General features: G+C 47.5%; 1 protein-coding gene across 2 annotated transcripts in view; it reads left to right on the forward strand.

The window, feature by feature from the left end:
* LOC148403503 (fatty acid-binding protein, intestinal-like) overlaps window positions 1–14,368 on the forward strand; it is a 37,830-nt gene extending 23,462 nt beyond the window's left edge. The window contains exons 1-4 of one of the 2 annotated variants that reach the window (XM_088380943.1): window positions 12,512–13,238; window positions 13,531–13,703; window positions 13,946–14,053; window positions 14,161–14,368. In XM_088380943.1, coding sequence (XP_088237069.1) covers window positions 13,172–13,238; window positions 13,531–13,703; window positions 13,946–14,053; window positions 14,161–14,211 — 399 coding nt within the window. In that variant the 5' untranslated portion in view covers window positions 12,512–13,171 and the 3' untranslated portion in view covers window positions 14,212–14,368. Of the gene's footprint in view, window positions 1–12,511; window positions 13,239–13,530; window positions 13,704–13,945; window positions 14,054–14,160 lie in introns of those variants that run through there. The other variant, XM_088381027.1, reaches the window with a different exon arrangement.
* Window positions 14,369–14,712: the final 344 nt, after the last annotated feature.

Consider the following 14,712-nt stretch of genomic DNA (forward strand, 5'->3'; position numbering starts at 1 on the left):
GTGCCAAAAGTCCCAATGATCGTGAGCAGCAGGGGAGGCCCCATTTCAACCCCTTACACTGAGTGCCAAGCAGGGAAGAAATGGGTATCATTGTTATAGTCACTGGTATGACTCGGCAGGGGTTTGAACCCACAACCTCCCAATCTCAGGGCGGACACTCTCCTCTTAGGCCACTGAGCTGGTAAACACTTGTATTGTAGTATAACACTTATAGTCGTTTTTAAATAACGTGTATACCCATATACGCCTAAATATTGTTATCCAATATATCTACTGCAATTTCACATTGGATATTTAGTAATTGCATTCCAGTTCTCAAGTGAACTGAATCTTTAGAATCGGTTCACTCAAAATATTTGTTCAAAAGAATCGTTCACCAAATCGTTCGCTACACTTTCTTATTTATTTATTTATTTCTTATTTAGCCACGTTAGGGCTCTTCTTGTGTAAGTTTTATTTCTTATGGGTTTTCTTATGTAAGTTTAACTTTGGGTACTTCGAAAGTGTCGTTTTAAATTGTACTTTGCTAGGTGTTCGTGTACACAACGTGTTGTGATGACATCTGCTGTGGAGTCTTCACTGATCTAGTCGCTTGTGAGCTGCTCCATAAATACACTGAGAACAAGGCTTCCATAGGGTAGTGGTTAGTTCTCTGGGCTTTCACCCCAGCGACCAGGGTTCGAATCTCAGTGGGGCCAAATAAGTTTTATCATAGAAAATTTGCAACACAGTTGCTCATGTAACCATATAACGATACACTTCCTTAGGGCTAGGGTTAGGTTTAAAGTTAGAGCTAGAATTAGGTTTAGGGTTAGTGCTAGGGTTAGGTTTAGGGTTAGAGCTGGGGTTAGGGTTAGAGCTCGGGTTAGAGATAGAGTTAGAGCTAGTGTTAGGTTAAGGTTAGGGGTGGGTTAGGGTTTAGGGTTAGGGTTAGGGTTGAGCTTGGGTTAGGGTTAGAGCTAGGGATGGAGCTAGGGTTAGGGTTTAGATCCAGGGTTGGAGCTCGGGTTAGGGTTAGGGTTGAGCTTGGGTTAGGCTTAGAGCTCGGGTTAGAGCTAGGGTTAGGGTTGAGCTTGGGTTAGGGTTAGAGCTCGGGTTAGAGATAGAGTTAGAGCTAGTGTTAGGTTAAGGTTAGGGTTGGGTTAGGGTTTAGGGTTAGGGTTGAGCTTGGGTCAGGGTTAGAGCTGGGGATGGAGCTAGGGTTAGGGTTAGGGTTTAGATCCAGGGTTGGAGCTAGGGTTAGGGTTAGGGTTGAGCTTGGGTTAGGCTTAGAGCTCGGGTTAGGGCTAGGGTTAGGGTTAGGGTTAAGCTTGGGTTAGGGTTAGAGCTCGGGTTAGAGATAGAGTTAGAGCTAGTGTAAGGTTAGGGTTGGGTTAGGGTTTAGGGTTAGGGTTAGGGTTTAGGGTTAGGGTTAGGGTTGAGCTTGGGTTAGGGTTAGGGTTAGAGCTAGGGATGGAGCTAGGGTTAGAGATAGCGTTAGAGCTAGTGTTAGGTTAAGGTTAGGGTTGGGTTAGGGTTTAGGGTTAGGGTTAGGGTTGAGCTTGGGTTAGGGTTAAGGTTAGAGCTAGGGATGGAGCTAGGGTTAGGGTTAGGGTTTAGATCCAGGGTTGGAGCTAGGGTTAGAGCTAGGGATGGAGCTAGGGTTAGGGTTTAGATCCAGGGTTGGAGCTAGGGTTAGGGTTGAGCTAGGGTTAGGCTTAGAGCTCGGGTTAGGGTTAGGGTTAGGGTTTAGATCCAGGGTTGGAGCTAGGGTTAGGGTTAGAGCTAGGGTTAGAGATACTGTTAGAGCTAGGGTTAGGTTAAGGTTAGGGTTGGGTTAGGGTTAGGGTTAGGGTTGAGCTTGGGTTAGGGTTAGAGCTAGGGATGGAGCTAGGGTTAGGGTTTAGATCCAGGATTGGAGCTAGGGTTAGGGTTAGCTCAACCCTAACCCAAGCCCTAACCCGAGCTCTAAGCCTAACCCAAGCTCAACCCTAACCCTAGCTCCAACCCTGGATCTAAACCCTAACCCTAACCCTAGCTCCATCCCTAGCTCTAACCCTAACCCAAGCTCAACCCTAACCCAACCCTAACCTTAACCTTACACTAGCTCTAACTCTATCTCTAACCCGAGCGCTAACCCTAACCCAAGCTCAACCCTAACCCTAACCCTAGCCCTAACCCGAGCTCTAAGCCTAACCCTAGCTCAACCCTAACCCTAACCCTAGCTCCAACCCTGGATCTAAACCCTAACCCTAACCCTAGCTCCATCCCTAGCTCTAACCCTAACCCTAACCCAAGCTCAACCCTAACCCTAACCCTAAACCCTAACCCAACCCTAACCTTAACCTAACACTAGCTCTAACGCTATCTCTAACCCGAGCTCTAACCCTAACCCAAGCTCAACCCTAACCCTAGCCCTAACCCGAGCTCTAAGCCTAACCCAAGCTCAACCCTAACCCTAACCCTAGCTCCAACCCTGGATCTAAACCCTAACCCTAACCCTAGCTCCATCCCTAGCTCTAACCCTAACCCTAACCCAAGCTCAACCCTAACCCTAACCCTAAACCCTAACCCAACCCTAACCTTAACCTAACACTAGCTCTAACGCTATCTCTAACCCGAGCTCTAACCCTAACCCAAGCTCAACCCTAACCCTAACCCTAGCCCTAACCCGAGCTCTAAGCCTAACCCAAGCTCAACCCTAAACCTAACCCTAGCTCCAACCCTGGATCTAAACCCTAACCCTAACCCTAGCTCCATCCCTAGCTCTAACCCAAGCTCAACCCTAACCCTAACCCTAAACCCTAACCCAAACCTAACCTTAACCTAACATTAGCTCTAACTTTATCTCTAACCCGAGCTCTAACCCTAACCCAAGCTCAACCCTAACCCTAACCCTAGCCCTAACCCTAGCTCTAAGCCTAACCCAAGCTCAACCCTAACCCTAACCCTAGCTCCAACCCTGGATCTAAACCCTAACCCTAACCCTAGCTCCATCCCTAGCTCTAACCCTAACCCAAGCTCAACCCTAACCCTAAACCCTAGCTCTAACCCAAACCCTAACCCTAGCTCTAACCCTAGCCCTAACCCTAGCTCTAACCCCAAACCTAGTTTTAACGCTAACCCTAACCCTAGCTCTAACCCTAACCCTAGCTCTATCCCTAGTTCTAACCCTAGCTCTAACCCTAACCCCAACCCTAGCCCTAACTCTAACCCTACCCTAACCCTAGCTTGGGTTAGGGTTAGAGCTAGCGTTAGGGTTAGAGCTAGGATTAGGGCTAGGTTAGAGTTAGGGTGGGAGCTAGGGTTAGTTAGCTCTAACCCTAACCCCGAACACTAACCCGAGCTCCAACCCTAACTCTAACCGTAACCCTAGCTCAACCCTAACCCTAACCCTAGCTCCAACCCTGGATCTAAACCCTAACCCTAACCCTAGCTCCATCCCTAGCTCTAACCCTAACCCTAACCCAAGCTCAACCCTAACCCTAAACCCTAACCCAACCCTAACCTTAACCTAACACTAGCTCTAACGCTATCTCTAACCCGAGCTCTAACCCTAACCCAAGCTCAACCCTAACCCTAACCCTAGCCCTAACCCGAGCTCTAAGCCTAACCCAAGCTCAACCCTAAACCTAACCCTAGCTCCAACCCTGGATCTAAACCCTAACCCTAACCCTAGCTCCATCCCTAGCTCTAACCCTAACCCAAGCTCAACCCTAACCCTAAACCCTAACCCAAACCTAACCTTAACCTAACATTAGCTCTAACTTTATCTCTAACCCGAGCTCTAACCCTAACCCAAGCTCAACCCTAACCCTAACCCTAGCCCTAACCCTAGCTCTAAGCCTAACCCAAGCTCAACCCTAACCCTAGCTCCAACCCTGGATCTAAACCCTAACCCTAACCCTAGCTCCATCCCTAGCTCTAACCCTAACCCAAGCTCAACCCTAACCCTAAACCCTAACCTTAACCCTAGCTCTAACCCAAACCCTAACCCTAGCTCTAACCCTAGCCCTAACCCTAGCTCTAACCCCAAACCTAGTTTTAACGCTAACCCTAACCCTAGCTCTAACCCTAACCCTAGCTCTATCCCTAGTTCTAACCCTAGCTCTAACCCTAACCCCAACCCTAGCCCTAACTCTAACCCTACCCTAACCCTAGCTTGGGTTAGGGTTAGAGCTAGCGTTAGGGTTAGAGCTAGGATTAGGGCTAGGTTAGAGTTAGGGTGGGAGCTAGGGTTAGTTAGCTCTAACCCTAACCCCGAACACTAACCCGAGCTCCAACCCTAACTCTAACCGTAACCCTAGCTCAACCCTAACCCTAACCCTAGCTCCAACCCTGGATCTAAACCCTAGCCCTAACCCTAGCTCCATCCCTAGCTCTAACCCTAACCCTAACCCAAGCTCAACCCTAACCCTAAACCCTAACCCAACCCTAACCTTAACCTAACACTAGCTCTAACGCTATCTCTAACCCGAGCTCTAACCCTAACCCAAGCTCAACCCTAACCCTAACCCTAGCCCTAACCCGAGCTCTAAGCCTAACCCAAGCTCAACCATAACCCTAACCCTAGCCCTAACCCGAGCTCTAAGCCTAACCCAAGCTCAACCCTAAACCTAACCCTAGCTCCAACCCTGGATCTAAACCCTAACCCTAACCCTAGCTCCATCCCTAGCTCTAACCCTAACCCAAGCTCAACCCTAACCCTAACCCTAAACCCTAACCCAAACCTAACCTTAACCTAACATTAGCTCTAACTTTATCTCTAACCCGAGCTCTAACCCTAACCCAAGCTCAACCCTAACCCTAACCCTAGCCCTAACCCTGGCTCTAAGCCTAACCCAAGCTCAACCCTAACCCTAACCCTAGCTCCAACCCTGGATCTAAACCCTAACCCTAACCCTAGCTCCATCCCTAGCTCTAACCCTAACCCAAGCTCAACCCTAACCCTAAACCCTAACCTTAACCCTAGCTCTAACCCAAACCCTAACCCTAGCTCTAACCCTAGCCCTAACCCTAGCTCTAACCCCAAACCTAGTTTTAACCCTAACCCTAGCTCTAACCCGAGCTCTAACCCTAACCCAAGCTCAACCCTAACCCTAGCCCTAACCCTAGCTCTAAGCCTAACCCAAGCTCAACCCTAACCCTAACCCTAGCTCCAACCCTGGATCTAAACCCTAACCCTAACCCTAGCTCCATCCCTAGCTCTAACCCTAACCCAAGCTCAACCCTAACCCTAAACCCTAACCTTAACCCTAGCTCTAACCCAAACCCTAACCCTAGCTCTAACCCTAGCCCTAACCCTAGCTCTAACCCCAAACCTAGTTTTAACGCTAACCCTAACCCTAGCTCTAACCCTAACCCTAGCTCTATCCCTAGTTCTAACCCTAGCTCTAACCCTAACCCCAACCCTAGCCCTAACTCTAACCCTACCCTAACCCTAGCTTGGGTTAGGGTTAGAGCTAGCGTTAGGGTTAGAGCTAGGATTAGGGCTAGGTTAGAGTTAGGGTGGGAGCTAGGGTTAGTTAGCTCTAACCCTAACCCCGAACACTAACCCGAGCTCCAACCCTAACTCTAACCGTAACCCTAGCTCAACCCTAACCCTAACCCTAGCTCCAACCCTGGATCTAAACCCTAACCCTAGCTCCATCCCTAGCTCTAACCCTAACCCTAACCCAAGCTCAACCCTAACCCTAACCCAACCCTAACCTTAACCTAACACTAGCTCTAACGCTATCTCTAACCCGAGCTCTAACCCTAACCCAAGCTCAACCCTAACCCTAACCCTAGCCCTAACCCGAGCTCTAAGCCTAACCCAAGCTCAACCATAACCCTAACCCTAGCCCTAACCCGAGCTCTAAGCCTAACCCAAGCTCAACCCTAAACCTAACCCTAGCTCCAACCCTGGATCTAAACCCTAACCCTAACCCTAGCTCCATCCCTAGCTCTAACCCTAACCCAAGCTCAACCCTAACCCTAACCCTAAACCCTAACCCAAACCTAACCTTAACCTAACATTAGCTCTAACTTTATCTCTAACCCGAGCTCTAACCCTAACCCAAGCTCAACCCTAACCCTAACCCTAGCCCTAACCCTGGCTCTAAGCCTAACCCAAGCTCAACCCTAACCCTAACCCTAGCTCCAACCCTGGATCTAAACCCTAACCCTAACCCTAGCTCCATCCCTAGCTCTAACCCTAACCCAAGCTCAACCCTAACCCTAAACCCTAACCTTAACCCTAGCTCTAACCCAAACCCTAACCCTAGCTCTAACCCTAGCCCTAACCCTAGCTCTAACCCCAAACCTAGTTTTAACCCTAACCCTAGCTCTAACCCTAACCCTAGCTCTATCCCTAGTTCTAACCCTAGCTCTAACCCTAACCCCAACCCTAGCCCTAACTCTAACCCTACCCTAACCCTAGCTTGGGTTAGGGTTAGAGCTAGCGTTAGGGTTAGAGCTAGGATTAGGGCTAGGTTAGAGTTAGGGTTGGAGCTAGGGTTAGTTAGCTCTAACCCTAACCCCGAACACTAACCCGAGCTCCAACCCTAACTCTAACCGTAACCCTAGCTCTAACCTTAGCCTAAACCTAATCCTAACCGTAGCTCTAACCCTAGCTCTAACCCTAACACTAACCCTAGCTCCAACCCTAACTCTAACCTAACCCTAACCCTAGCTCTAACCCTAGCTCTAACCCTAACGCTAGCTCTAACCCTAACCCAAGCTAGGGTAGGGTTAGAGTTAGGGCTAGGGTTAGAGCTAGGGTTGGCGGCAGAGCTAAGGTTAGACCTTGGGCTAGGGTTGGGGTTAGAGCTAGAGTTAGGGTTAGAACTAGGGATAGGGATTGAGCTATGGTTAGAGCTAGGGTTAGGGTTAGAGCTGGGATTGGCGTTAGGGTAGGGTTAGAGCTAGGGTTAGTGTTAGAGCTAGGGTTAGGGTTAGCGTTAGGGTTAGAGCTAGGGTTAGGGATTAGGGTTACAGCCTGAGTTAGGGTTAGAGCTAGGGTTAGGGTTAGAGCTAGGGTTAGGGTTATAGCTAGGGTTAGTCTTAGAGCTAGGGTTAGCGGTAGGGTTAGAGCTAGGGTTAGGCATTAGGGTTAGAGCCTGAGTTAGGGTAGAGCTAGGGTTAGGGTTAGAGCTAGGGTTAGGGTTAGGGCTAGGTTAGGGTTAAACCTAAACTTAACTTGAACTTAAAACTCAAACCTAACCCAAGCTCTAACTCTAACCCTATCCTAACCCTAGCTCTAACCCTAGCTGTAACCCTAACCCTAGCTCTAAGCCTAACCCTAACCGTAGCTCTAACCCTAACCCTAGCTCTAACCCGAACACTAACCCGAGCTCCAACCCTAACTCTAACCCTAGTTCTAACCGTAACCCTAGCCCTAGCTCTAACCCTAACCCCAACCCCTAGTTCTAACCCTAACCCTTGCACTAGCTCTAAGCCTAAGCCTAACCGTAGCTCTAACCCTAGCTCTAACACTAACCCTAGCTCCAACCCTAACTCTAACCTAGCCCTAACCCTAGCCCTAACCCTAGCTCTAACGCTAGCTCTAACCCTAACCCTAGCTCTAACCCTAACTCAGGCTCTAACCCTAATCCCTAACCCTAGCGCTAACCCTAACCCTAGCTCTAGCCCTAACCCTAGCTCTAACCCTAGCTGTAACCCTAACCCTAGCTCTAAGCCTAACCCTAACCGTAGCTCTAACCCTAGCTCTAACCCGAACACTAACCCGAGCTCCAACCCTAACTCTAACCCTAGTTCTAACCGTAACCCTAGCCCTAGCTCTAACCCTAACCCCAACCCCTAGTTCTAACCCTAACCCTTGCACTAGCTCTAAGCCTAAGCCTAACCGTAGCTCGAACCCTAACCCTAGCTCCAACCCTAACTCTAACCTAGCCCTAACCCTAGCTCTAACCCTAGCTCTAACGCTAGCTCTAACCCTAGCTCTAACCCTAACTCAGGCTCTAACCCTAATCCCTAACCCTAGCGCTAACCCTAACCCTAGCTCTAGCCCTAACCCTAGCTCTAACCCTAACACTAGCTGTAACACTAACCCTAGCTCCAACCCTAACTCTAACCTAGCCCTAACCCTAGCTCTAACCCTAGCTCTAACGCTAGCTCTAACCCTAACCCTAGCTCTAACCCTAACTCAGGCTCTAACCCTAATCCCTAACCCTAGCGCTAACTCTAACCCTAGCTCTAGCCCTAACCCTAGCTCTAACCCTAACCCTAGCTGTAACCCTAACCCTAGCTCTAAGCCTAACCCTAGCTCTAACCCTTACACTAACCCTAGCTCCAACCCTAACTCTAACCCTAGTTCTAACCGTAACCCTAGCCCTAGCTCTAACCCTAACCCCAACCCTAGTTCTAACCCTAACCCTAGCTCCAACCCTAGCTCTAAGCCTAACCCTAAGTCAGTAAGTCGGATTCGTTCCCAGTGAGGGTTGGACTCCGCCAAGGCTGCCCTTTGTCACCAATTTATGGACAGAATTTCTAGGCGCAGCCGAGGCGTTGAGGGGGTCCGGTTTGGGGACCTCGTGATCTCCAGCTCTCGCTGGAACGGTTCGCAGCCGAGTGTGAAGCGGTCGGGATGAGGGTCAGCGCCTCCAAATCCGAGTCCATGGTCCTCGATCGGAAAAGGGTGGAATGCCCTCTCCGGATCGGGGATGAGATCCTGCCCCAAGTGGAGGAGTTCAAGTATCTTGGAGTCTTGTTCATGAGTGAGGGGAGGATGGAGCGTGAGATCGCCAGGCGGATCGGTGCAGCGTCGGCAGTAATGCGGACCCTGTATCGGTCCGTTGTGGTGAAGAGAGAGCTGAGCCAAAAGGCAAAGCTCTCAATTTACCAGTCGATTTACGCTCCTACCCTCACCTATGGTCACGAGCCATGGGTTGTGACCAAGAGAACGAGATCCCGGATATAAGTGGCCGAAATGAGTTTTCTCCGCAGGTTTTCCGGGCTCTCCCTTAGAGATAGGGTGAGAAGCTCGGTCATCCGGGAGAGACTCCACGTTGAGAGGAGCCAGATGAGGTGGCTCGGGCATCTTATCAGGATGCCTCCTGGACGCCTCCCTGGACGCCTCCCTGGGGAGGTGTTCCGGGCATGTCCCACCGGTAGGAGACCCCGGGGACGACCCAAGACGCGCTGGAGCGACTATGTCTCTCAGCTGGCCTGGGAACGCCTTGGGATCCCCCGGGATGAGCTGGATGAAGTAACACTAACCGTAACCCTAGCTCTAACCCTAAACCTAATTCTAGCTCTAACCCTAACTTTAAACCTAACCCTAGCTCTAAGGAAGTGTATCGTTATATGGTTACACGAGCAACTGTGTTGCAAATTTTCTATGATAAAACTTATTTGGCCCCACTGAGATTCGAACCCTGGTCGCTGGGGTGAGAGCCCAGGGAACTAACCACTACCCTATGGAAGCCTTGCTCTCAGTGTATGGAACATGTATGGTTTTATGGAGCAGCTCACAAGCGACTAGATCAGTGAAGACTCCACAGCAGATGTCATCACAACACGTTGTGTACACAACACCTAGCAAAGTACAATTTAAAATAACACTTTCGAAGTACCCAAAGTTAAACTTACATAAGAAAACCCATAACAAATAAAACTTACACAAGAAGAGCCGTAACGTGGCTAAATAATAAATAAATAAATAAATAAGAAAGTGTCGCGAACGATTTGGTGAACGATTCTTTTGAACAAATATTTTGAGTGAACCGATTCTAAAGATTCAGTTCACTTGAGAACTGGAATGCAATTACTTTGTTGTACAATTAACCCTTTATTTATTTATTTTAAACCTTGTGTAGTGATGTAGTGAACCTATTGAAGGTGTACCTACACAAGCTGATTTTTATGTTTTAATTGGCGAATAACATAACATAAATGTTTATTAAAAATAATAATATTAAAAGCAAATTTCAAACCAGCAATCTAATGTGAAATTGCAGTAGATATATTGGATAACAATATTTAGGCGTATATAGGTATACACGTTATTTAAAAACGACTATAAATGTTATACTACGATACAAGTGTTTACCGGCTCAGTGGCCTAAGAGGAGAGTGTCCGCCCTGAGATTGGGAGGTTGTGGGTTCAAGCCCCTGCCGAGTCATACCAGTGACTATAACAATGATACCCATTTCTTCCCTGCTTGGCACTCAGTGTAAGGGGTTGAAATGGGGCCCCCCCTGCTGCTCACGATCATTGGGACTTTTGGCACTCAGTGTAAATAGTAATCAATACAGTAGGATAATCGATTCTAATATTCAATGGTGAAAGTTTTGCATGACCTTTGCATTCAAAGGTGCATTTCCTTGAAAGTATTTGATTTCTCAATGATATTTTTAAGACATTTCATCAGTGCAACTTGTTTTTATCTTGCGTTGTGCACTTTCTCATACCTGTAGGGAAGATGGTTTGCATGGTTACATTGCAGGCAGCCGGTGTTTTGAAAGCGTTTCAAGCCGAGGGATAAGTGCAGTTGGAGCAGATAAGGCCAGACAGTGTCTTAATTGTGTTCTTAACAGATCTCAGCCGCATCCTGGAACAGGCGCGCCTCCTTATCGCAGGCAAGGTGTTGCTAATCTGTGCGTCAATCTCACTAAACTTGACTGCGCAAAGGAACCATTGGATAAATTCTGAGAAGAGGGGGGGGGGGGGGGGGGGGGGGGGGGACTTCACGCTTAAGTCACAACATTTGCCAAAATATAACCCGATTCCAACCATGCAGATCACTTGTATGAAACGGACAAAATTTTAGTTACGACCATTTGCCATAGGCCAATTGAAGTCATTTTCACCTCAAGCTACATGTAGCTTTAAAATAGTTTGTCAGCTAATGAGGCATCAAAGCGCTCGTTATAGGGAGGGAGTGCTGTGCTGGATGGAAACGGGACAAAAAGCAACACTGCGGAGGGGCGTTTTGTTTCAATGAACCACCGCAGGGTGACATCACAGGTCTTCTAAGATGGCCTTTGTATGCCCCGCCACCCTTTTGCTCCTGTCATTAGGCCCTGATCCCAAAATTAGAAGCCCCAATGAATACCACATCGGGCCAGTAACTTAGGAAAATACCTGAGGAGCTTCTGGCCACAAGAATGCAACTTTTTTATATATTTATTAATATTATTACATATCATTATATTACATATTATATTATTATATATAATTATTATATTTTATATTTTTAATTTTATAATTAATTATAATTTTTATTATTATATTTTATTTAATATATTTTTTAAAAGATATATTTCAACAATAAAACTTAAGACTAAAAATTTGAGCCTGAGATGAGAGCTGACAATACGGTGTGTGTATGATTTAGCGCTAGTAGTTAGTGTTAGATGCCGGTATCGTGATACTGTGCTGCCAGCCATTTTTATGCTTCTGAGACAACTTTACTCCCAAGTCAAAGTGGTCACCACGTCTTGTACCGTTTCGGGAGTTTTTCCACCATTCCCCAGCCCAAATCATCAGGTGACATTCAATGACACGGCAATACGCAAACACGCAACTTCGCTTGTGAACCCGGGCGCACCCCCGCCCCTGGCGATCTAAAAGGTCATGAGAAACATTGCGCTAATCCTTTCGCCGTTCCTGCTCGTCTTCTGAAAGCAAGGGGGGCGGCAGGGAGGCTTTTGTTTGTCCCGAACAAAAGGGATGTGGGAGTGAGCAAAGAGTCGGCGCACCAGCACCACCACCTGCAATTAACAGCTTACAGGTCGGCCCTTGGATGACCACACGGAGGAGAGGAAACGTCAAGATTAGCTGGGAAGGAACTTGAAAGACTTTTGTCACACAGTCTTGCTTTAAGCGGAAGCGGGAGGACAGTCACCTTATACCCTCGGTACTGTGATTGTGGAGGGCGACGGAGGATGGTTTAATCACGCGGCTCACTCAATCATCAACGAGGTCTTTTGTTTGCCGGCCCATATGTTGGATTGGCCTCCATTGACGTGGACATCTGCCCACTTGGCTCTGTGATAATTGGCTGAAAATAGAGCTTTTGCCCTATTAAGACTTAAACGTGTACTCGCGAATCTCTGCTAAATGTATCGCGATATTTTGCCCACATCGATGACAACATCCCGATAGAGTGATAACGTTGCACGAATTTGTGTAAACGGCAGAGACGCATCATCGACATACTGAGGAGGAAGAGAAGCATGGCAGATCATGGATGCATACATGCAGTATGAGGGCCCATGGGTGGTGGATCATTTGTCAACCCACACAGGAGGCATGCTGGTAGCACACACACACACACCTCATTTCAGTGGGGGGGACCGGGTGGAAAGCACGGGAGGATGTAGGCCCAAGCCGAGCGTGACGCCCCTTCACTTACCAAAAGTGGAACAAAATGAAGAAGGATCAAGATCACGCAGGGGAAAAAAAGCAGTCTGAATTTAACAAACTTTCCACGTACAAAAGATTACAAAAAATTCAAACAAGGAAGTTGACATAAAGCATAACGGTAGTCAAATAACGTCTCATGCATCAGTTTGTGGACCAATATAATTTCCACTAATGTACGATTGCACAACTTGTTTCTGCTTCCCTCAAGTGGCTAACATGAATATTGCAACTTAAATTCTAGTTGTCACTACAGCCGGTTTATATATGTGAATTACTGTACTTAGTACTAAGACTAACCATCAAACCTAACCAGAAACCCAAACCTCAAGCCTCACCCTAAACCTACCCCCCCATCTCTTACCCTAAAGTTCAACTCCAACTCAAACCAGGCACAATTATTGTCGGTACTTTTCCTCTGGGTCACTACAAGCTGGCATCACGCCAGTCCGAGTTGCCAGCGTGGGATCTAAACTCATTTCTATGCTGGGCACAAACGCAGTTTGAAAAGGCCTGAGAGGAACAAAAAGAGAGGGCGAAGTGGGGGGGGCTCAGTTGACTGAGTGCCCCCACACAACAGCCCATCCTTGTCCTCCATTTCTTCTTTGCCGAGAACAGTACCGCAGTGTTCCGGGACCGAGATTTATCGGCGTACCCTCGCGCTCGGGGCCCGGTAAAGATAAAGGAGCGCATCACGCGAGGGCAGCGGGGGGGCCGCCGACATAGGGGGAGTGAAGCCGGGTGTATATAAACGCAGGTCGGCGCACATTCCCGATCCCACGCTCTCGCTTGTGCTATATCGCCCCCGTTGCCCGGACCGCAGCCATGGCGTTCGACGGAACTTGGAAGGTGGAACGCAGTGAGAACTACGACGCCTTCATGGAACAAATGGGTGAGTATCAAGAACCAGCTGAAACACACAAACTTTTGAGGTGCACAGACTTGCTTCCCCAAGGGTGAAACGATTATTTGAAGCGTTGAGACCGTGCACCGGTTTAGGCTTCAGGGACAAGAACCGACTCGTAGCAGATCCCTATTTTTCGGATACTCGTGGGGATCTATTTTTGGGCGGGCCGAAGCAGCGGAGGGAGTGAGTGTCAGTCGAGTTGCATCTGGCATAATTTGGTAGCAGAAAGTCAATCTCAGGCCACTCTCACAGCGGCGCAACCCTCCCTTTCATGTAGGCATCAACGTGATGAAGCGCAAACTCGCCGAGCACGACAACCTCAAGATTTGCATCCAGCAGACTGGAAACGATTTCCACATCAAGGAGTCCAGCACCTTCCGCACCAAAGACATCCACTTCACTCTTGGTACACCCTTTGACTACAGTCTGGCCGATGGCACCGAGGTCTCGGTGAGTGACCTAATCAACTAACTCTTTCACTGCCAGCCAACTTAAAATGGACCTTTGCCGTCTATAGTCGTCAATGGCAGTGAATGACTCAACAACATGTAGTTGGAATAACAAACTATTGAGGAATTTTTCTACCACTAGTACACGATTACACCTATTACTAGTACATGGACATGAAGAGTATGGATGGGATGCATACTCACTCAGCTGATTGCAAAGGTTGGTTGGCGTTTGTCTATCAGGGAACGTGGGAGATGGAGGGCGAGATGCTGAAAGGCAAATTCACACGCAAGGACAACAACAAGGTGCTGACCACCACCAGGATCCTGCTGGGAGGAGAACTAGTGCAGGTTAGTGGTGTTTAAACACTTTGGAAAGCACAAAGTAAGAAAAGACAATTGCTTCTATGCTGTAGATTTGACAGGTTTCTAAACTTCCTTTTTCTTCACACCTACAGAGTTACAACTATGAAGGTGTGGATGCCAAGAGGATCTTCAAGAAGCAGTAATTTAGATTTTTTACCTACTGTAGGTTTCTTTTTCTGTATTTTTACACATAGGAAACATAATTGGACCTCAAAGCAATATTGTTAACATTTTCCAACAAATCCATGTATTAATTTTTTGCAAATAATTTAAATAAAGTTTATATACATTTAAAAAAAAGTGTGCAAGTGCAGTTTTTTCATTCGAATGTTTAGACGCCTGTAATTACAGCAACTGTCCACACGAGGTCAGCAAACGTCTAATAATTTAAAGAAATTTTTTAAATGTAATATTCTAAGTTATTTTTAAAAATAATAATGGTGTCAAACAGTGGTCCAAGTGTAATTGAACTGCTGTTTTTTAATAGTTTAAACTGATAAATCTTGTAGAATTAATGTAATGAGCATTCCAGCCACTAGACGGCGCTGCGTAGCTCTAATGGCGTGACACATTCGCGCACACACACTTGCTCATAGGCATACCACTTTACAAAAGCAACTCTTGGCAACTCTTTTTTTAGTGAT

The sequence above is a fragment of the Syngnathus floridae genome, chromosome 1 (assembly GCF_059516105.1).
Source record: "Syngnathus floridae isolate MCC-2025c chromosome 1, RoL_Sflo_1.0, whole genome shotgun sequence".
NCBI lineage: Eukaryota > Metazoa > Chordata > Actinopteri > Syngnathiformes > Syngnathidae > Syngnathus > Syngnathus floridae.